Source organism: Tyto alba, unplaced genomic scaffold (assembly GCF_018691265.1).
Source record: "Tyto alba isolate M040663 unplaced genomic scaffold, T.alba_DEE_v4.0 Super-Scaffold_5, whole genome shotgun sequence".
NCBI lineage: Eukaryota > Metazoa > Chordata > Aves > Strigiformes > Tytonidae > Tyto > Tyto alba.
In genome coordinates this window covers 3894657-3918117 of record NW_024881326.1, presented here as the reverse complement: position 1 = coordinate 3918117, position 23461 = coordinate 3894657, and the positions used below count along the sequence as shown (strand labels likewise).

The following is a 23461-nucleotide window of genomic DNA, read 5'->3' as shown; positions in this document are numbered from 1 at the left end:
TCAGCTCGTGTGCAGCGTTGAGAGTGCAAGTCAAATGCTAGTTGCTGCTCCGAGTCAGGTTGTAGACAAGCAGTGTGGTTCTTAATATGGCACCAGCAAGGTCGTCTTCAAAACTTAGCCTGATAGTAAGTGATGAGGATCATAGTTCTTAAAGCCCCATGATGATTGATTATAACATGAGATGCTGTTCTTTAAAAACATAAACGCATTCTTTTGGCAAACTGCTGAAAAGTTCAGAAGATCCCCTTCTGGAAACACTTCGCAGTATTCTTCCTGTTCTGAAAATGGTGCCTGTTCATAAAAATTGATTCCAGGACCCAAGATTCATTTAATCTTCATAAGTATTAAACCTTCTGTTGAATCACAGAGTGTTTATTCCTAAGAAGATAAAGGCTCTGTTGTTCCAGCTCTCATTAATGTTTATAGAAAACAAACACTTGCACTGGTACTTGTTCTTTTCCGATATGTGTCTCCTGTGAGTGTTTCTCCATGTTCTTAGTTTCCTGTCAAGGTAACTCTCCAAAGGACTGTAGAAAATCATCTTCGTGGAGGCCATCTGTGCTACGGAGCTGCCTGTATTGTTGTTGTTACCCAACTGACTACGAACAACTCACAACCCCAGACACTGGGGCTGCATTTCTGATCTGCTGGAAGCTGGTATCTCCATTTTTTAAGCGAGCATCTATAATTTTGTTTCTTTCAGGGAGCATTGTGAGTGTGGGAGATCCCAAGAAGAAATACACTCGATTTGAAAAAATTGGCCAAGGGTAAGTCCAGTCGCAGTTACTTATATGAAAACATAGGCCAGGTAGTTTGCTGGTGTAATATCAAATGTGAAGTCAGGCAAGCTCCAAACATGTTCAGACACTGGGTTTAGATTTGCCTGTCTCTCAGTACAGGTCAGAATTTATAACTGGTCAGAAGGCATCATCAAAGACAACTTAATGCTGGCAATATCTTGTCTGCAGCAAGGAGCAGTGCCTGGAAGATCTGCTGTCCCTCAGATGTGTGGCACCTGTTTGCTTGTTTTCTTAGGAGAAATCATTTTTGTAGGTCTCAAAATAATACGACCACGCTGAAGAAAGGAGAAAAAACTTTATTGCCTAAAAGAGCAACTTACTACCTGATAGTTGTCAGATCAATAACACCTCTCAATAACATTTCTTTCAAATATTTTGCTTAAAAAAAATAATCAGTGATCGGGAGTATAAACACATGATTTAGAAACTGAAACCAGAGATTAAATAAGCTCTCTCTTCTAGCAGAGGTACTAAAAACCAAAAATTCAGTAATAAACACAATGTTGAGGCACAAAGTACTTGATGAGAAGATGCATCATCTCCCTGATGGCAGACCACTCATGGATTCTGCAGGTTTTAGGACTTAAATAAATGAAAATAACCAAGCTATTCCTTTTTGAAACCCGACTTTGCTTACTGTAATAGGATTGATTGGAAATATTTCCTACGTGAGGAGGCAAGAACAAAAGAAATTACACCAAAATCAGGTATCTGACTTGCGTTTTAAATGTGGACAGAATCTCTGCTCATCAGAGTTTCCTTGGCTGTGTTGTAATTCCAGGCAGGCTAGTGCCATTTGTGTAACACAAGGATCACGCTGCTGTCAGTGTGTGACAGAAAGTGTTTACTGACATCAGGAGATATTTTTCTGCCTTAACTGTCAGTGAGGTTTGAACTCAGGGTAGCGTATTGCTGACCTAGAACTGATACATACTGCAGAAAGCCAGACACACTCATGCTCTTTCTCTGGCACGCTTTATCACAGATATGTTTTGTTTGGTAGGGCACTTGTGGGAAGGTGTTTCTGCTCCATTCATTGTATAAAAACCCCTTTCTCAGATTCCAGCTTGCTTTCTACCTGAAGCTTTGGTTCTTATTGTCATTTGTAAAATGTCAGTGGACACTTAGAGCTGTGCCAGTCTCTCAAAAGATAAGTGTCAGCTGAAGAAGTGAGAGTCAGAATAAACATGCGTGTGAAGCAGATTATTGCTGTCACCGTGGAAATATGACCATCACCCTCACAATCTTTTATTTTGACAGTCCTAGGAGTGAGCTTGTACAAAGGTGCTTCAACAACTGGTGGAAAGACAAGTGGCTAATATCTGGCCTAAAAGGGTATCTAAATTGATTTCCTCCAGCTTTTAGTACAGCCCGAAGATTGCATGCCCTTTTTACAGAGGAGTGAGTGTGCTGCCGTAACCAGCTCACGACTAATGCCACAGGTCAATTTACAGTGATGGGGAAAGATCCTAAAGAAAAAAATCGTCACAAAGGTAATCAAACAGGATGATCAGGAGGAACTGTACTGCTGCATGGCTGGGGATAGCGTGTCTGTCTGCAGCAGGGCTGGGCTGAGATGCACTGCCTCGGATGGTGCTGATGTGCTTAGTTGATGCAGGTGCCAGCTCCCGAGCTGCCCACCTTTGCACCAAGTTGGGCATAGTTATGCCAAAGGCACTAGTAGCATGGGAAATAAGTAGTTTTTTAGTAGCTGTTAATAAGAGTGCACTGCAAGGCAGCAAGAGACGTGGCTGCTGAGAGAACTGCAGGTAGAGAGCAATATCTTAGGTGAGGAAAAGCAACTTGACCGGCATATACCACTTCATGGCATCATACAGCTGGTAAGTTCATAAACAGTGTGCTAATTTTACAGCCCCTTTGCAGTGGAGTCAGCAGGTCTGTGCTGAAGAACAGGTCAGCTTCAGTGCTGAGTCTCTGCTTTGTCATCTGTCTCCAGCTGAGGATGGAAAATGCTGCTGACACTGGAGGAAACATAGTTAACTGGTGCTTGATAAAGAGGCTGTGTTTGCTCAAGCAGTGTTAGCTTGTGCTAGGGAGCCACGAGCAGCCTGGGTTCAGGTTGTTGGTTTTCAACTTGTACTGCACCTGCATCACAGTGACACAGATCTAATTGCGGGCCCTGGTACTTCCCCAGCTGCATTAAAACCAAGATATTACAGAAGTGTTTAAAAGTTAGATGCAGATCAGAAATTATAGATGCTTAAAAGTAAAAGTTCATAATGCAGAATCACAGAGCCCTTGCAATTAATTCACAGCTTTATTTAAATTACCCACCTTTATCTAAACTCCTCACAGATGGCCTGGAGCATACCAAAAGCATCCTAATTTAAATAGCTGGTTTTAAATAAACCCTGACAGGACCTTGCTCAGGAGATACAGCACGGTGTTAGCAATTCTGAATAAATGGTGTTGGCTTTTTATGAAAACAAATTGGATTAATCTGAACAATTAGTCACAGGAAAATGCATTTGCATTTATATTAAAAGAATACATAGCGTGCCCAATGAGAACATTGTTCTTAACACAGACATACAGTCTCTGGTGCCTGTTGAATTAAAACGCTTCAGAAATATTTCAGCCTGCAGGTAAACAAACAAGCCAGGGAATCATGCAAAAATGGGCAAACTGGTTTTGGCATTTTCAGTCAGTGGGACGCTTGCTGGATGCATGTTCCCACTTCTCAGAATTCCCATTCCACAGGCTTCTTAAATGATGGCAGTGTAAACCTGCGGTTTAGCTCAGGAGGAAGCCCCATTAGGGTTTACAAGCCCGCAGTTGCTCTTAAACCCAAAGGGATTTCCTCTGATCGTGGCCATTCCGGCCTGTCACATCATTACAGGGGAAGAACCTCTTTTAACGAGAGGCAGATGGCAAACAAAACTCCACACTGTCTAGTCTGCAGGTGAGCACGCCGGGTGTTTCTGGTGCCTCTGCAACACAACCTGTGCCTGTCGCAGAAGCAAAACGTAGACACCATGAAGAGTCCTTCATGTGTCTGGTACACCTAACAGAAGCAGCTGCTGACACACAAAGAAGCTGTTTAAGGATCCTCTGTTTTGAGTAGTTCTCCATTTGTGTGTGAAACAATATATGCCTTAACCTGCTCTAGCTGTGACCTCGCAGGATGGCTGGAGAAAAGTTTCCTTGCATGCTGGAGAAAGCTGTGTCTAGATCCTTTCCTCAGATGGCTGTCACATGTATTCAGGGTTCTCAGAATGACTGCATGGTGTTGCCTGAATTTTGCAGATAGATTCAAATAAGAGGTTTGAGAAGGCACAACTAGACTGTGTGTTACATTACCTGGGGAAAAAAACCAAAAACAAAAAAACCCCACACCAAAACAAACAAAAAAAAAACCAAACAAACAAACAAAAAAACAACACACACATAAAAAAAAGGGGGGAGGGGGAACCCAACAAAACAAAATATGATAAAATAATTAAATATATTATTTTCCAGTTTTTGTAGACACCCCTCCCTTAAGTTTTGAACTAAAATAATTTAATATGTACATTTGAGATTTGCACCGGCCCTTTTTCTTCATGTTGGACATAAGTTTTATCTTGGATGCCCTGTGCGGCAGTGGGCTGGTGGGCTGCTGCGCTGTGCGCCGCTGCCTGAAGGAGCGGGTGAACAAAGGTGTGTTATAAACACTACAGGCAGCAGAGATTTCCTATCTGGGCTTGACTTTCACCCATAGGGACTGAACTGCTTCTAATTTTTTGGCTTCTGTTTTGTTTCTAGGGCGTCGGGAACTGTTTATACAGCAATCGACATTGCCACAGGACAAGAAGTAAGTGTCAACAGTCCCAGCAGATGTTGCAGGTATTCAGTGCTTTCCCCTCTGGTGCGAACTGTGGATGGGGCTTCCGGGACACCGGTAGATCTTTACTGCAAAGGCTCTTCCTCTGAAGCACAGACTAGTGTCAGCCTGCAAAATACATCACCTGCTAAGGCTGTTCCTCCTAAGCGCGGGCTGGTGGCAGCTGGCAAAATCCATCATCTGCTGCCTTCAGCTCTTCCGTGAAGGCTCTGTAAGGGCAATGTGGTTCTGTGCCTCAGTAACTGAACACTTACAGTGGCCATCCACTTTCCTGCAACCATTACACTGAGGTGTTGATTAATGCTTGTAAAAGGTGCCTGCAAATTCCTGGGGGGGAGGTCCTGGTGCCCCCTGGAATCAGTAGGAGCCTTAGTGCTCTCTGGGCTGATGCTTCACCCATAGCTTTTAAGATAAATTGTAAGAGAATTATTTTTTTACTTACTCTGTCTACAGAACAGGTTGGTGCTCTCCACGGTATTGTTGGTCCCAGCCTGGTACCATGTTATACCATCCCTGAATGGGTGTTTTAATTGAGAGAAGTCTGTAAAGCAATCTCAGCAAGCTTTTGGGCCTGATAAAAACTGTATAACTTTTATTGCCAGTGTAAATGTATTGGCTTAGAAATTGTTATATTTCTGTTCCCCAGCGTGCATGAAGCTGTGCTATTACAGAGAATGTTGGTCTAGATATACAATTTAACTCTGTACATTTACAGTATAAAATCTGCCTGTGGACCTGGCCATAGATCGGTTAGCAATACAAATGGGAAAATCTAAAGGTCTGTCATAATGAGAGGCCTCAGGAGAACCCTAGGGGTGATCAGAGATTCCCCCATTGCTGTGAGGAAGAAATAGCTTCATTACATTGCTTAATTTTTGACAGATTTTGTCCTCATTAACTACCAGAAAGAATGTGAGGAGGGAACCAGTATCTTTCAGAGAAGGACACACTAGCTCTGTCTTAATTACTAAATATATTAATGCATCAACTAGCTGATGGAGGCTGCCGTCATTCAGTCCCAATTTATATTAATCACAGGTTCAGATAGTAATACTATTTAGCGTTTTTTCCATCATGTGTTTTGTCTTCAAAATATAATGCAAGACCTAATTGAAGAGAGATCACGTTTAGGATGCAATTTTGTGTTTTAGTCATACTGAAGCTGGTTCACACACACACTGACAAACGAGAAAACATCTGTCAAGAGCAAAGCTGTCTCCTAAACAACACAGTCGTGTTTAGGTACAGTGTCAGTGACAGCCCATTACAGCCCGTGAACTGGTCACGGGGAAGTGGGGGCCAGGGGGGTGAGAAACAAATCTTGGAGGAAAGCAGGGTTAACTCTGACAGGCCCTGTAGTGGCCGATTTAAAGTGGCATCTCAAAGGTCATTCCTTTTCCATGAAATATAGACAAAATATATGTTTCATATTTTTGAATTACACAAATTACTACAAATTATTATTCATAATTTTTGAATATATACAAACCCTGCCTGAAAAATCCGGCTAGAAAACCAGGAATGTGAGCAGAGGTGTGGTCCCTCTCATGCCATGTCAAGAGCAGGACTACACAGAGGGGGAGGCTGGCCAAATTGCGCACGGCGGGAACAAGAAGCAGACTTGAAATAGCCACGGGGCCACACCTCCACGCAGGGTGCGTGTCGGGGGGGGGGTGGACCCCCCTGGGACCCCTGGGAACACGTGTTTGTAGGAGTCCTTGGCCGGAGCTGAGCTGGGCGGCGGGGAGGGAAGTAGAGCTGAGCCCCGAGGGCTGGGGCTGGCGGCAGTGGGCTCGGCAAGGGGGCCAGGATGAAAAGCTCTTGTGGAGCCCGTGGCTGCAGGGGGAAGGTGGGACTTGATAGAGGAGCCAGGATGAGGCAGAGGAGGGATGGCTACAAGGGTTCAGAGCAGAAGAGACAAAGTGGTGCCTTAGAGAATCCCTTTGCTCTTTGAGGCTACAGCATAAGATTACTGATTGATCGTTTCTGGCTGTCAGCAAATACATCTGAATCCTACTGGTAGTTCCTCATCCACCTGCAGCGCTGCACTGTGTGACTGCTCTTAGGTAGAGATCTACAACGGATCTAAAAGCCCTAAGCCCTGCTTATAACCCTGGGTGTATCCATAAAATACCACAGAATGGATCATTCTTTTTTAATAACTGCAAATCTAAACTGTGTTGAAGAAGGTTATTTAGAGTTGCAAAAACAAAATTCAAGAAGTTGGAAAGTGCTGGGATTGTATTTTTTGTGTGTAACTTGAATGGTCTTTTTAGTACGGCATTTTATATGTAATGTCCATATGTGTTTTCTTTCAGTTATGCAATCAAGTCAAGAATAAGAGCAGTTGCTGAAATAATGATCAAAAATCATATAATTGCCAAAGTATTACCAGCTGTTTTTATATATTTTCACAGTAACAAAATCACTTCCTGCTTGCAAAATGTGCATGAATAATAATAGCGGTGATAAACTAAGGCCATTTGAGAAGAATGTAAGTCCAGAGAGTGTTGTTAGAGATTTGTGGTTGATAGTTTAAAGACCATTTTTACAGATCTTACAAGGCAGAACGTATATGTCCATGAGTCCTGTAACTAGCACCCAAGCTAGCAGAGAATAGGGTGTTGTAATGTAAATCACCGAGCTCTTCTGTCTAATTACAAGACGGTTTGGCACAGCTCTGCTATGTCATTCCAAAAACACTTGCTCTGTGTTCATTCTGTTCTCGTGCAACAGACTACTCAAGTTAATGGGTTTCTATGTTATTTTAGGTGGCCATAAAGCAAATGAATCTCCAACAACAGCCCAAAAAGGAACTAATTATTAATGAAATCCTGGTCATGAGGGAAAATAAGAACCCCAATATTGTTAACTATTTAGACAGGTGAGTAGTTCTGGTGTTATCATGTGAATGTTCATTTACATACTGCAAACCAAAGATTAAAAAAACCCTTTGGTCACTGGCAGAAAATTGACCTCTTTATTATTTATCTACTCATATACAACATATTGGAGGAGATTGCATTTTTTCTGCATTAATCTTTTCTGGCATATAGAGTTTGAAAACTTTCCAAAAACCTGGATCAGCCGTATCTTACTAGAACAACAGCCACTTCATTACCTCCATGTTTTTTTTTTTTTTTATTTGATCATATTTTCGGTGTCTTATGATAAGTGCTGGTAAATCATCATAGAAATTATTTCCCTTGGGCTGTTCCTACTATTTTCCATTGCTGTGGATGCCAGGAAGACTACGTTCTTGTTTCCAGAAACACATAATTTGCCAGTTTTTAAATTGTTTTTCCTGTTTCTGAATGTATTTTATGTAAGGTTTTCCAAACTGTTGACCAATTTCTGTCCTCAGTGGTACACACCCTCCTACCATGGACAACTATGAAAGTTCTGTTGCCTTGTTGCTGGAGTTATTCATGGAATTTATGTGTTAAGATGATGAGCCAGACGATGTGATATGTCCTGGTTCAAAATTTATCTTTGCCGTTACTAAACTGCTTTTTTCACTGGCTTGCCATCCAAGACATCTAATTTTTCACTTATGTGCCATTCTCATTTAGATTGCACAGTTCCTAAGAACTGTAGAGACTAGGAGGAATGTCTATTTGTTTTATTCTGTCTTCATTTAAAAATGACCTGGAAACAAAAATCAACTGTAGTCTTTTTTGTAAGGTAATTTAGCTGTGCATATTCATCCCAATGCCATTGTTTTCTTCTTTCAGCTACCTAGTTGGTGATGAACTCTGGGTGGTTATGGAATACTTGGCTGGAGGCTCTTTGACCGATGTTGTTACGGAGACGTGCATGGATGAAGGACAGATAGCAGCTGTCTGTAGGGAGGTAAGGGATCCCACCTGTGCTTCCGATTACTTGGACAGGATGGTATGTCTCAGCAGGTGGTATGAATGTGAGTGATTCCACGTTCAGAGGGTTCTTTCTGTGTTGCTTTTCTAATATAGAGAAGAAAGAGCATCTTGAGTGAACTGCCTGCCACTATCACTGCAACTATACTCTGTTATTATACTCTTCTATACTGTTATTGTACTACTTTTTTTTAGTTCTACTATTCTCAACTTTGCCGCTTTAAACATTTGCCCAGAGTATGTCTGCTCTGCATTCCTTGCCTGTAAAAGCAAATATCCTGGTGGCAGAATTTTAAAATAATAGCAAAGAAAAATAAGATTCATTTATCACAGTGCTCAGCTTAAAAGGGATAGCATTCCACCCAGAACGGTGTTTGCTTCTGAAAAATGACTAACATGCTGTTTCCAAATCTGGTGTAGAGCCTGACAATAAAATCTTTGTCATGCAACCTCCTACCCAAAAGTGATCCACTTCAGACTAAAGGAAGGGACAACTTCTCTTCTGGCAAACAATAGTTTGTAATGTGGATGGAGATAGCACATTCATTGCAGCAGCAGTCATTCTTTCTGTGGATAGTCTATAACAATACTTGACATTTCTCTTTCAAAAGCTAATACGCCTTCATTTAGAAAGTTACTACTCTAATAGGGTTGAAGCAGCAAGCTATTCCTCTTGACAGCACAATATCCTGCCATTGCTCACAATTCATCTAGAAATTAAATCTTTTAGAGCCATTTCCTTTCTTGTGTGATGAAATCAGGTCATTAGTTTTTACCCTCCTGTTTCTTTTTTATCTATCAGTGCCTGCAAGCACTGGATTTTCTTCATTCAAACCAAGTGATTCACAGAGACATCAAAAGCGACAATATTCTTCTCGGAATGGACGGATCTGTCAAATTGAGTAGGTATTCTTGGTCAGGCGCAGCGTTTCCAGGATGTGGTGTGGGGCTGCTTTTGACTGACTGCCAGCTACCCGAAAGTGGTACCTGTGGGAGTGCGCTGACCACTGCTGCGAGCTGAGCACAGCTCCAACGTGCAGAGAGGCATAGAAAAGAAAAAGGTGTAAAGAGAGGCTTTGGTTCGTGTCCGTCCCTCCCAGAGGGAGGGAGTTACAGTCTAAAACTTCAAGTGAATAAAAGCCACTGCATGAATCGTGAGGGGTTTTTTAAGTGGCCAATTCCATATTTCCTTGGCTACAGCACTGAGCAAACAGAGCATTGGCCGCTTTTCCACAAAGATTCCACAAGGTGTTCTCAGTCATATAGTGGGGATTTCTTTTGCTTGGTTTCATAATTCAAGCTGGCTTTAACAATAATTGTTTTCCTCCTCAGCTGATTTTGGCTTCTGTGCTCAGATCACCCCTGAGCAGAGTAAACGGAGCACAATGGTTGGGACTCCTTACTGGATGGCACCAGAAGTGGTGACAAGAAAAGCATACGGCCCCAAAGTGGACATCTGGTCACTTGGGATCATGGCAATAGAAATGGTGGAAGGAGAACCTCCTTACCTTAATGAAAATCCTCTCAGGGTAAGATGCTAATAAAATGAGATACCACTGTCTTTCTAATCTGGCCTACATTTTGTCTTCCATGAGTCAAACTCCCAGTGACTTCAGCTTGTACTGGTTCCACCAAGGCCCACTTCTAAAAATGTCGCTGGAGTGTATCAGCACTTACTGTAGCTTTGGTTTTGTCAGCGGGAGGACCTCAAAAGAGAAGTGACATGTAGCCAGTTACGCAATGTGCCCTTTTCAACGATGCTTGAAATTTCTCACGTGGTTTTTGAACTCTCTTTTATCTCTGAATGACAAGAATTTTTCACCAGGCAGTTTCTTGAATTAGGAAATTTTTATGAAAAACATTTTAACTGTATCTGCAGGCAGAGAAGTCTTTTCAAATTCAGATTGGTGTTGATTGCTTGCCTGAGCCTTTCAGGAAGTGTCACTGGTTACAGAAATGCCATTATTATTTACTATCAAATACATTTCTAAAAATATGTTTTAACACATACTTGTGGTTAACTAATGTATTTTTTGAAGTTTCCAGTTTTATCATAATTCCTTAAAATGAAGTGACCGGTTCTTATACCAAATGAGTGTGTAATAGTGGAGGAATGAATACCAGGATAAAACCTCATGAGATACCTGCACTGTTAATTCCTGATAGGATGCAGGAATTTACGAGAAAATCAATTTTGATGTATGTGTCTAGATACAGAATTTTTGTTAAGGCTAGAATTAAAATATAGCACGACCTGTAGATTTTCTCATAGCAGTAATGCTGCGTCCTGTCTGGTCTGTGGCCCCCAGACTGTGTGCTGCAGAAAGAAGCAGCAGAATGCTCAGGAAATGCCCCCAGCCGTGCTACTTAAAAAAGGAATACAGCAATTTCAAAATACAAATTTCAGTCTCCCACTCTTTTTGGAAGACGGTTCCTGAGTTTTCTTGGAAGACTTCATTTGGTTTGATAGGTATCCTGGGTTTTTGGTTTTTGGTTCCAGTGCACACCTGTGTAGCAGTGTGTGCTGTGCCACCTCCTGAGGGGGGATAAGAAACAAACAGGTCTGGACTCAGACTGATGCTGAATAAGCAGAGTGCACCACAGCTGGCAGGGTGGCAGTAAGGCCTGTGTCACTGCAGCCCAGTTTTACCAGCAGAGACTTTTGTGCATCACCAGTTTTGCTTCAGTTTCCTGCAAAGAGAGAACCCCATATTCCACTTGCTTCCATGGAAGGCCCTTGCAAAAAATGCATTTGCCTTGTGTAAGGCAGCAAAAACAGATGAAGAGAATTATCATTACTGATCTGGATGCTGAAAATTCCCCACTTCCTTAACCTCAGATGTTGATTGGGGCTCCTCAAGAAGCCTCAGGTCAACTGTTAGAAAGGTAACTGGATTTCTTATCTCTGACCAAATTCACATTCGGCTGTTCCTGCCCTTACCCAGATTATTTGAGATGCTCTTTTTCTTCATACGTGCCTCATCTCCTGCTGGAGTTAAGATCAACTTGAACAGTTAGAGCTTCAAGGCATGTTCAGGTGTCTGAGAAAAATTGCAGTAGATTAAAATCAGGCATCTGAAGTTGGTACCATCTGCATTAGCTTCCTGGACTCTTGCAGAGGTGGTTGCCTCTGAGCTAGGAACGGTGAACAGCTTGTGATGGACCGCCTGAAGTTCCCCAGTTATCAGCTACTTTCATTAGGGTAAATCAACCCCAACAGAGACAGAACCCATCCACTGCTGTATGTGGAATCAGACTTCAGTGAGAGGCCTCAGCTGCATCCAAAGAGGAGATCTTAGAAGCAAGACCTGGTTTTGCAGCTACGTTTAACTGATGGCACACAGCAGTTGTTGGGTTTAACAGTCACATTTAGACCACATTCAGGGAATTCTGCAAAACCCAGAAACAAAGAGATGTTCTTTCATTTTTATGAATGATTGTTTTAATAATGGAAGGCATGCAGGAGCTTCAGTTACTGACACTAATTTAAATACATAAATAAATTATAAGGGCATTAAAGGACCACTAATCTTAGAGTTAACAGCAGTCTTAATGTAGATGCATTTGTTGTTTTCCACACGTAGAGCAAGTGCATCCCATGTTGCTCAGGTTCTTTCTAGCCTATGCAGAACTCACAGGAATGAACCATTTTCCAGCCATGAGTGTCCTGGCTATTTCTCTGATGGTATTTGTTTTCTCTCACCGTGATTTCCTTCCATCAGGCGTATGCCTAGGGCCTAAGGGACAAACATTGATGCAATAGATATCCTTTGAAATGCAAGTTGGACCTCCCCAGTTTCGATTTTAAAAACAATAACAAACCAAACCCAAAGCATTTCTGTTTGCTTTTTCATTTATTAACCACAGTGCATCAATTTTCCTCAAAACTGCAGCATATTTTCCAAATGCTGTGGATCTTCTACAGTTTCAGGCTTCTAAATTATCTGTGTATTGTTCTGTCATGTATCTGGGTGGCCTGGATAACTTTAGGATATCGTTTTCACAGACTGCAGCTGTAATTGTATGCCAAATCCTTTCTTGTTTCTTGGTATGTTAAACAAATTAATGAGCTTATTGCCCCTTTGCAGCTACTGCAAACACTCATTTCCTTTGTACTGTACTTGTTTTTCTTTGCCAGCTGTATCATAGGAAACCAAAAGATACATGATAAGAAGGTACTTTAGCTTCCCATAGACCCTTTCTCTGTTGTAGTAGAAATATCTAAAAGGTGCAGTACTTAGCTAAAGATGACTTTTTCCTTGTGATTCACGTTCTGTGAAGAAAAAAGCAACGGAAAGAGCTCCATTTGTCCTGGCACCCCCGTTTCAGGTGAAGGTAGCTGGAATAAAATTTCTAAGGCTGACATTGGTGCTATATTCCTTTACCACAGGAGAAGTAACATCCCTCAGGGAGCACAAACACAGTGAGGACAGGCACTCCAGCTCACCACTGTGTCTGGTGGCTGAGGTCAGCTGCAGATGGACAGGATAACTGATTTTTGTGACATTTATGTTGTGGAAAAAATAAAGAAACTTCATTTTATTGTTTTTACTCTACCATAGTTCATTTGCCTTTTTAGGCTTGGAAATTTTCCTCTGTATTTAAAAGGATAATAACAAAGTCAATTCTGTTTAAAAGCCAGTAGTGCAGATCTGTTATTATCATGGCAGACATTTTTATGGAGGACTCCTAGGCCTATTTCTATTATTATTACTGTATATTTTAGACATATTCTGCAAGTTCAAGTTTGAATAGTTCAAAATGTTTGTCTTATGTTTCTAAATAACATCTTACAAAAGCAGAATGAAGTAATCTCCCTAAGCTTCTCAGCATGCTAGACCTTGGTTACAAGTCAACCACACCGGACACCCTGTGTTTTGCAAAATTACGTTATAAATCCTTGGCCTGAGGAATATCAGGAAGACTTGCTAAGCTGCATGAACACTGTTACCTGCATGGAAGTGAGCGTTATTGCATTTGCTTAAGAAACTTAAGCTCAGCTTAAGCTAGATGCTGTTGAGGAGGTGAAAGGCTGGAATTTTCAAGTGTTTGGACAGGCCTGTATGCACAGATTGACTGTGCATTCAGATGAGCAGCCGGACATTTATGCACCTCCTGAGGAAGGTAATTCACAGAGGACTCAACCCTTAACACAGATGAATACTCCCAATTCTCAGGTAACACGTTGCTTTGGGTTTTAAGTTGTTCCAGTTCTGTCTGTGAAGATGACCCTGCAAACATGAAACAAGTATAATAGATTTAATGTTACCTTTTCTGAAAAAAACCCAAACTTCTCTAAACAGTGTTTGAGAGAGATGAACTACCCTCCAGTTCTTCTCACTGGGAAGCTTGCCTGAAATGTGAAGATTATAGTTTAAAGGTGACGTAGTCTATTCTGCTTCTTGTCCATTTTTGCTGAAATACTTAGTTGAACATATTTCTTTCATAGTCCAAGCCACTTTCTCCATGTCGCCAAGCCTGAGCTTTCAATAACCCAACTGCCAAAACCTCCCATTTCTTCCCTGGCAACTTCTGGGATAGGGACATCACCACTGTATTTACCTGAATTTCAAAATTAGCACAGGCTTACCATAGGGATGAAATGACTAATTTTTCTGGTTATACCATTAAGACTTTTTCATTTTACCACATAAGATAAGCCAATCTGGAATTTGGAGACTGATGAAAGACATAGTTGCAGGTGGCTCCTGTCTGCCCAATTATGCATTTCCTTAACAATGTATTTGTGCATCCAACTTATGTGTCTGTGTTGAAAATGAGGTTCCAACTTTTTTTTTATCTGGTTACCATTTTTATCAAGAACAGAGCAGAAAACTTGACTACCTTTGTTTTGTGGAAGCTGTACTTTAGGGACCAGTGAACACTGCAGAGCTGCATTTTATGTAATACTTTGAAATAATATAGGTAGACTAAATTCACTCTTTAAAATAGCCTGTAAAGCTAGTGTCAATACTTTGAGAAGCAAAGTGTGCTTTTGCTGATGTAGTTCATGCTAACTAGGTCAGCCAATGAAGTCAGCTGTCAACATTTTGATGTTGGAATAGCTGTGGCTGCATCAGGGGTTTTTTTTTGTTGGTATAGAAAATTCATCTCTAACCCTCTGCCAGAGAAGAAACTGTCACTGGAGGCTGGATCATTAAAAAATGGGCTCTATATGAGCAGTTATGGGTATGAAAGAAATAGGAGGAGTCTCATGTTTCCTTTTTCTGTAGGCGCTGTATCTGATAGCTACGAACGGGACACCGGAGCTGCAGAACCCCGAGCGACTGTCCGCTGTGTTTCGCGACTTTCTGAACTGCTGCCTGGAGATGGACGTGGACAGGCGAGGGTCTGCCAAGGAACTTCTGCAGGTAAAATGCGAAGCGGCTGCAAGTGAAACAACTGTACTACGTAACAGTTTTCTCATCAGCTAAACTCGAAGGCATCAGATGGAACCCCCTCATATTAATCTTCAATCTTGGTGCTTTTCAAATGAAAAATAAAGCAGAATCACAGAATGGGTTGGGTTGGAAGGGACCTTTAAAGGTCATTGAGTCCAACTCCCCCGCAATGAGCAGGGACATCTTGAACGGAATCAGGTTGCTCAGAGCCCTGTCCAACCTGATCTTGAACGTTTCCAGGGATGGGGCATCTCTCTGGGCACCCTGTGCCAGTGTTTCACCACCCTTATTGTCAAAAATTTCTTCCTTAGATCTAGTCTGAATCTACCCTCTTTTAGTTTAAAACCATTACTCCCTGTCTCACCGTAACAGGCTCTACTGAAAAGTCTGTCCTCATCTTTCCTGTAGCCTCCTTTAAGTATTGAAAGGCTGCAATAAGGTCTCCCCGGAGCCTTCTTTTCCAGGCTGAACACCCCCAACTCTCTCAGCCTAGCCTCACGGGAGGGGTGTTCCATCCCTCTGATCATTTTTGTGACCCTATTTTGTATTTGGTAGTATATTCAGTTTTACATGGTGGCAAAATAACTGAAGTGGAATGATACCAGGTGCGGAGGCCTGACAACCGCATACAGAGATATGACAAGGGAGGAACCCAATGAAATGAGTCACAGGCAAGTGGTCCGAGATTTGGCTGTGGGGAGCTCACTGAGCATCAGAGGGGCCCCAGCTGGTCCATCCTGCCCCACTCTTAGAGGGTTCTGCCACAGAGCCCCACTTCTAGAGGTTTCTGCCGCCGAAACAGGGACAGCTGAGCGGGACTTGTCACAGCTCCATTTGCTGCCTGGCACAGCTGTGTAGATGAGAATTGCTACAGGTTTACTGCCAGGTTTTGTGGCAGATAGGGAGTTGCTGCACGTGCCACTTGGCTGTCCCTGCTGTGAAGGTGCCAGCCAGCACGGGAGGGGCAGTGGATGGGATGGCGGGCACCGCTCACACTGCAGCCCAGACCTGAGTGCACCAGCACTCTTGTCGCTTGTCTCCCTGCTCTTGTCTTGGTGCTAGAAACCTGTACCTCAGTGGCCTTCAGAACAACACATGGGACTAAATACTACTGGGATAAACATTTCTTAGAGGTATTGGGATTCCCTGAGGAACAGCTTGTGCCCCTCATCTTTTCTGACAAGTAAAATAGCCCATGTCTTTAGAAAACAAGAACCGAAGTAAGTATTTCGAGTTTCCTGAAAGGGACAACAAGCAGCATTCCCAGCATGCTGGAAGGGCAAAAATCCCAGCAAGCTGAAGACACCTTGATAAATGGATTAATAGGATTATGGGTCATGTTTGCCTGTGATAGCAAGGCACTGGGCATGAAGGCGCGAGTGCAGATGGTCCCCTCAGTCCTATTTCTGCATATTCCTGGTAACCAGAGGAATGCTGCTGGAGCCCACGAGTAACTGAGTTTGGAAAGTAATGGTGCATTTCTTTTTCTCCTTTGGGCAGCATCCATTTTTAAAATTAGCCAAGCCTCTCTCCAGCCTGACTCCTCTCATCATTGCAGCAAAGGAAGCGATTAAGAACAGCAGCCGCTAGCGCTTCAGGCCGGCTTTCTCCCATGCCAGCTCAGAGCAGGACTGAGAACAAAAACTCTAGAAAACCTCAACTCTTGTGCTGCAGGACAGATGGATGGATGAACAAACCAACGGTCACAGTCATGGTGGTAGGAGGGAGAACAACCCAGTCCCTCAAGGAGTAAAAAATTATCATTTGTCTTCTTCCTGCTTTCTGGCTTGTTAATTTATTTTTAAGATGAAACAGGGCTTAAGACAGAGAGGTAATGACCGAAAATGCTTTGCTGCCTCAACCATTTCCAAGGTAAAGCAAATTCAGTTGGAAGATTCCCTTCCTTCTCACCCTGTGAATAAGCTGTACATTCACTTTTAAATTGTCAGTTGTTTCTTAAAGATGGAAAGTCTCTTTTATGGGGTTTTTTTTTTGTATGGTTTGGAATTGGAGAAGGGTCTCCTTTATTCATAAACTCCAGACTGCACTGCCTTTTGAATACAGCCCACTCGCTGGTATTTGCCCAGTCATGGTACTTCTAGACGAGGAAGAAATTGAAATTGCGTTTTGAACCAAAAACGAATCAAGAGTGGGGCAGACAAAACATCCTGTTCAGATACAGGCTTTCAACTGTGAATATATAGTGTTTCAGTTCTTGACAATTTGATTTGTATAACTAATTGTAACCTGTTTGCCTGGATGAGAGTCTTACTAAGATGAAAAAGCAGAAAGTTCAGTCAGTGTGCTCAGAAAGGGCTCGTCTGATGCAAAGCTGTAAGAGAAACATGAGGTAAGAGCGGGCCCAGCCTTGCCCGGTGCTGAGCCCCAGCAGACCCCTTGCAGAGTGCAGAGCAGCCTCAGCACCCGCAGAGCCAGGCTGGAAGAAGGAGCTTGCAGCAGACCAGCACTGGGTGCTTTGCCTCTTCCTGGGACCGGACTAATCATCCCGTATCAGAGCCAAACTGGCAGTGGGCTGCCCCCGAGGTGAAATCGTAGCCATGCCGTGAAATGCGCGGACTGGTGGGATTAGTCAGCCTGAGTCCGTGCAGGAGTAGAGAAGGACAAACCAGAGCTGAGTGGTGTTGTCACTTCCAAGGAAGCCTACCCTCCGGGTCGTCTTGTAGCTCCTGGGAAAGGTTAGTAGCGTCTGCGCTGCTCTCGGCAGAGGGGGAGGGAGCCGGGCGGTGCCGCAGGCTCACGTGCAGGTGAGTGTCCTTTAGGCACGCGAGTTCTGCCGTGGAAATGGAGCCCGATGCGAGGGAGTGACAGCTTCCGCAGTTTAAATATGCATGAGCCAGTGCAGCAGACAGCTCTGGGAGAAAGCACATTAAAACCTGGAGTTCTACACCGAGCGAGAGCAAACTTGTGAAATGCAGAGTGGATCGCAGAAATATTTGGAGGCACCAAGCCAGCCTGCTTTCTGCTGTCCTGCATACAGCAAGCACTGCTGAGTGCAGCTCTGAGTGGCTGGGAGGGAGGGAATCCTGGATGTGGCTGAGGATTGCGCTTGACTAGTCAACTCATTTGTAAGGGAGCAGAATAGTTTGAAGTATGCAATTTGTGTTTTATTTATTAATTTCTGAAGGAAAGACGCAATGTGGCTTCACTCAGAAAAAGCATTTGCATGGAGTATTTGTTGCTGTATTTTGGTAGTACAACTAATAAAGACCTTCAAAACAGCAATTGAAGTAACAACCACCCAGTGAGCAAAAGAAAAAGAAAAAAAAAAAAAAAAAAGTAAAACAGATTTCTGCTGTTTCTGCTGTAGATCTTCATGTTTAGGCCTGGTCCTGCAAAGGGCTAAGTAGCCTTTAAGGTACTAACCACCTTCATGATTTGCCAGTAGGAATGAAGGATGCTTGGGCTATTCTTGAATTAGGCCAGTAGCTTGTTTGGCTTTGGCTTCCTATTTAGTCTTTGTGTTGCAACTGTCATTAATGCTGCCAGCTAACCTACCCTCGCTCGGTCTGTCCTGGTGTCTTGGGCCGAGGCACCAGACGGAGGCAATGCTCTATGAGTTACCACAGCTAAGTATGAATTAACCTTTCCTGATATCCTGGGGAGCACAACAGGTCTGATTTTCAGATGCTCAAATAACATGCCAGGGGGAGCTGCCAGGAGCTGGCAGCTCGCACCACGCCTGGGCCGGGAGCAATGGTGGCCGAGCCCGCCCTCCCCACGTATAAAAGGGGAGCCCACGGGGGGCGCGAGCGACCAGGGTGGGCAAACAGGGCACGACGTGTCAGCAAGGGATAGACTACTGGAATTGCACCCCACCTTCCCCAAGACAGGACGCGAAACACGGAGGAGTCCCTGTCTTCTCTCCGCCTGGCTGAACACAGTGGCCTAAGGGACGGGGGGGAATGGTGACAAGTTCCCTCCCAGCACAGCACACACGTCTCCTCCATGGCTGCCCCACCTCCCCGCGTGCCCTTGCATAATCAGTATGAGGCTCTGCAAGTGGAACTGAACAATGACGAAGAACGATGGTTCATCTAGCTTGAAGGTGCCACCGAGGTTAGGTTGGCTTACGCCCCGTGTCAAAACTGCTTCCATAAACTAAAAAAGGTGGGTCGTTATCATAGGAGACTCTTCTGAGGGGAACAGAAGGCCCAGTGCACCAACCGGACCCACTTCTTGGGGAATTCTGCCTCCCAGGGAGCCAGGTTAAAGGTGTGAAGAGAAAGCTGCCTACCCTGCTACAGCCCTCGGATTACTATCCATTATTGATTTTTCACGTAGGCAGCAATGAAGTTGCAGCAGGAAGTCCGAGGGCAATCAAGAGAGACTTCAGGGCCTTGGGATGACTGGTTAAGGAATCAGGAGCACAAGGAGTAGCGTTCTTCTCTGTGCTCTAGTTAGTCGGAATGATGAGGGAAGAAACAGGAAGAGCCAGCAGATCAATATTTGGCTCCAAGCCTGGTGTCACCAGCAGAATTTTGGGGTTTTTGATCATCAGTTGGTTTACACAACACCAGGCCTGCTGGCGAGACAAGGTACCCTGTCGCAAAGGCCGTAAAGGATCTTTGTGCAGGAGTTAGCAGGGCTCATTGAATGAGCTTTAAACTCAATTTGAAGGGGGACAGTGATAAAACCAGGCTCGCAAGAGATAAGCCTGGTGGCAGCAGGCCAGTGTTTGAGGGATGGTGTGCTAGCAAGGCCCTTCAGTCTGCCGTCTCAGTGGAGGTAGGGGGATGGAGAGCCATGCGACAGCAGAGACGCAGGGGTTACTGATGTGTTGGAAACCGCGGAAGTGCCTGACAGTGGTCATGTAGGAATTAGGGCTTCTCCCCCAAAGAAGGTGGTGGGATGAATAGCCCCACTGAAGTGCACCTATACCAATGCAGGCGGCGTGGGCAACAAACAGGAGGAGCTGGAAGCCACTGTGCAGCAGGAAAACTGACATAGTTGCCATCATGGAAACATGATGGGAAGACTGGCACAGCTGGAGTGCTGCAGTGGGTCACTATAAACTGTTCAGGAGGGACAGGCAGGGAGGGAGAGGTGGTGGGGTAGCCCTGTGTGTTAGGGACAGTTTTTCTTGTCTAGAGCTTAATGATGGTGATGATAGGGTTGTGTGTTTATGGGTAAGAATCAGGGAAAGGCCAACAAGGCAGATATGGTGGGAGTCTGTTAGAAACCACCCAACCAGGGTGAAGAGGCAGATGAAATATTCTATAAGCAGCTGAGAGAAGTCTCACAATCGCTAGCCCTTGTTCTTGTGGGAGACTTCAACCTACCAGATACCTGCTGGAAATACAAGGCAGCAGAGAGGAAACAGTCCAGGAGGTTCCTGGAGTGTGTGGAAGATGGCTCCCTCACCAGCTGTGTCAGGAAGTTAACTAGGGGAGGTGCCCCACAGGACTTGTTTGCAAACTAAAAAGGACTTGTGGGCGATGTGAGGGTTGGAGGATGTATTGGGCACAGTGATCACAAAATGGGGGAGTTTTCGATTCTCAGAGTACTAAGGAGGGGGGCCAGCAGATCTGCCACCTTGGACTTCTGGAGGGCTGCCTTTGGCCTGTTTAGGAGCCTGGTTGCTGGAGTCCCTTGGGAGGCAGTGCTGAATGGCAGGGGAGTCCAGGAAGGCTGGGCATTCTTCACAAAGGAAATCTTAAAGATGCAGAAGCAGATCATCCCCATGTGCCACAAGATGAGCTGGCAGGGAAGACCTGCCTGCCTGAAGAGAGAGCTTTGGCTGGAACTCAGGAAAAAAAAAGAGTTTATCACCTTTGAGGGACAGGCAACTCAGGAGGACTACAAGGATGTTGTGAGGTTATGCAGGGAGAAAATTAAAAGGGCCAAAGCCCAACTAGAACTTAATCTGGGTAATCGTTTCTTTTGTGAGGTCCCATTTTCCTCTGTCAGCTCAACCTATCTGGGGGAGAGACTTTCTTGAGAAAGTAATTTGGGCTCAAGATGGGCTGCCCTCAATTTGTAAAGCATTCATCTGAATGAAACGTTTGTATTCCGTGTAAAAAGTGAAGAAACAAGTGACAATTTCTGTTTCCAGTATAGCTTTTGTTTTTTCCTACCCACAGAGGAACAGACAGCCGTCCTTTAAAAGGAAAGCACTTTTTTATGGTATGTCTTTGCTGGACATACAATATAAACACTTATGTTGACAGACTACACAATCTGATTGGGTTTTTTCCTATTTATTTTCTTTACCTATAAGTATTTCAGCATCTCTACTTTAAAAAAAAAAAGGCACCACCACAACTTGCTGGATGATAACAGATATGAAAAATAGGAAAATCAAATGGTAGCATCATTTTTTTTTTTTTTTAAATCCGCGTGTGCCCCAGCATACAGAATATAGTTGGCACTGGCTTTTTAAAGACAACTGCTGTAATAAGAGGCCTTACTTTTTATTTTATTAAATACTATATTTATTTTTCTTTGCATCAGCAAATCTAGAGACCTTTCTTCTAAAAAAAGTTACTGGGAGGCAGACAGGATTCAACAGAAATAATCTGTGCCAGTGGCTGTTTTCAGTATGGACTGTAATTGCCTAGCAGAGACTGTCTGACGTGCAGGGGAACACACCTCTGGCATCCCTGCGGCTGTGTGCTTGAGAGTCTCTGGCACTAAATTCTCAGTCGCTAGTTACTGAAAGATGGCAGCTGCTTTTATATCCTCCTGACTCTGATAGGAAATGCGGAAGAAGCATATTAATATATTAAAACCAAAACCAAGCCAGTCCTGGGAGGGGCAAGTCTTGTACATTATTTACAGGCTCACATTGTATGTTAGGATTGACAATAGCATTGACCTTGCAGAAAAGAAAGAGGCGAATACCATAAAATCTCTGGAACCATCTTGGGTTTTCTGACTGCTATCCTCAGATTAAGCAATTAGTTACATATCTTTTTGGAAGCATTAGAAATAGGCTGTTTCTGTTGTGAACTGCATAGGTAAAGAGTTTTCAAACACTTTCATTCTAAGATTTTAAAAGATTGGTTAATTATCTTCATGTTTAAATTCATTAAATGGTAAAACCCCCCTAGCCAGAGCCTATGATTCCCATCTCTGAAAATAGGATGTGTGAAAATGACCCAATAGCACATTGTGATTTTAATGCGTTTTGGGACAGAAGCATGACAGCAGGAAAGTCAGGGAAGTTTGAGAAGCACAGAAAAGTTTATTTATTTAAGAAAAAAGAAAAAAGGAAAAAAAATAACTATACCTATGTAAAATGCCATACAGCTCCTGCATGCACTCTTGGGAGCCTGCACGGGGGTGGATCTTACAGTGCTCTCAGGGTTTGATCACAAACTCGGGCCGGGGTTGCATTCTCACTTCTTGTGTCATTGCTTTTGTAAGTATGTGTGTGTGTATTCTCCATCTCTGGCTACTGGTCGGTTGACTCATGCTACACACAAATGAACTCCAGTATTTTTTTTAGATGTTTGTGCTGAGTTTCTTTGAGGCCAATGGCTGCACGTCGGCAGGTCTTCCAGTCAGTCTGTCCCCATGACCTGCCACCAAAAATGAAGCACATTCCAGTCACCACAAGAAGGGAAGTAAGTACCTGTCTCCTGTCCTCTAGTTGTAGGAAATGCCACCACACCCTATTGTCTGTATGGCAGTTATTTCCAGTATATAGTCATTGGTGTGGCCACTGAATATTCCTCACACCGAGCATGTAAATACATGTATTTCTTAGTCTAGTCCTGCACAAATCCAGTGAGCAAAGAGACAGGGAGATATCTGTCACACCCACCATTAAAGACAGGATCTGGTGTTCCTTTGCTTGACATCCATGGCGTGCACACTAATGCTGGCTTCATCTTGCTAAACATTACCAAGTTAGTGGTCCACGCACCTTCCTGGTGGTCTGTTGTTCATTCATGTGCAGATGTGGCAACTTAATGATGGATGATGGCACAAGCTGATGAAGACCCGTAAATATAAGTGTTCAGCTTTTTTTTTTTTTTTTTTTTTTTCTCCCCTGACCAGATAACTATCTTTAATTTTAGCCCCCAGTTTTCAGGAAGCAAAGGACAACCTTTGTGTTTCAACAGAAACCATCCAAGGTTTCTTTGAGTGTGATCTGCAATTCGGGGATCTTTAAAACTTCTCTTTGCTTGTGTCTTGTCCTTGAGCTGATAGGGTAATTTCTGTTTCTGGCTGAAGCTTGCAGAATCTTGCTTATACATCCATCCTCTCTTTGGATGCCATTTAGAGCCGATTGCTGTAATCTTAGGCATGCATCACGCGTATAAACCATCACTGGCATGAACCTACCACTGGTTGCATGCACCTTTGGTGACAAGAGCCATCTCAAAAGAAAAATTGATATTCTAGGAAAGAGAAGGAGGGATGCTTCTTACATGCTCTTCACGGGTGCCCTCTGAACAGCCGTGTGGGAATGAGCCTGCAAACTTTATTCTCACTGCTCAGCAATTCTCCCAAGCAAGCACTTGCATTCTGCTAGATTTGACCCTGACTGAGGAAACTCGGTGCAATATCATTAGT

At 43.5% G+C, this 23461-nt stretch overlaps 1 protein-coding gene across 7 annotated transcripts in view; it reads left to right on the top strand.

Moving 5' to 3' along the window:
• The window catches only part of PAK3 (p21 (RAC1) activated kinase 3), a 142811-nt gene extending 119834 nt beyond the window's left edge, over nucleotides 1-22977 (top strand). For all 7 annotated transcript variants that reach the window (XM_032996085.2, XM_032996082.2, XM_032996083.2 and 4 more), the window contains 8 exons: nucleotides 704-767; nucleotides 4566-4614; nucleotides 7416-7528; nucleotides 8379-8496; nucleotides 9322-9421; nucleotides 9852-10048; nucleotides 14753-14890; nucleotides 16421-22977. In XM_032996085.2, coding sequence (XP_032851976.1) covers nucleotides 704-767; nucleotides 4566-4614; nucleotides 7416-7528; nucleotides 8379-8496; nucleotides 9322-9421; nucleotides 9852-10048; nucleotides 14753-14890; nucleotides 16421-16510 — 869 coding nt within the window. In that variant the 3' untranslated portion in view covers nucleotides 16511-22977. The remainder of the gene's footprint in view (nucleotides 1-703; nucleotides 768-4565; nucleotides 4615-7415; nucleotides 7529-8378; nucleotides 8497-9321; nucleotides 9422-9851; nucleotides 10049-14752; nucleotides 14891-16420) is intronic.
• Nucleotides 22978-23461: the final 484 nt, after the last annotated feature.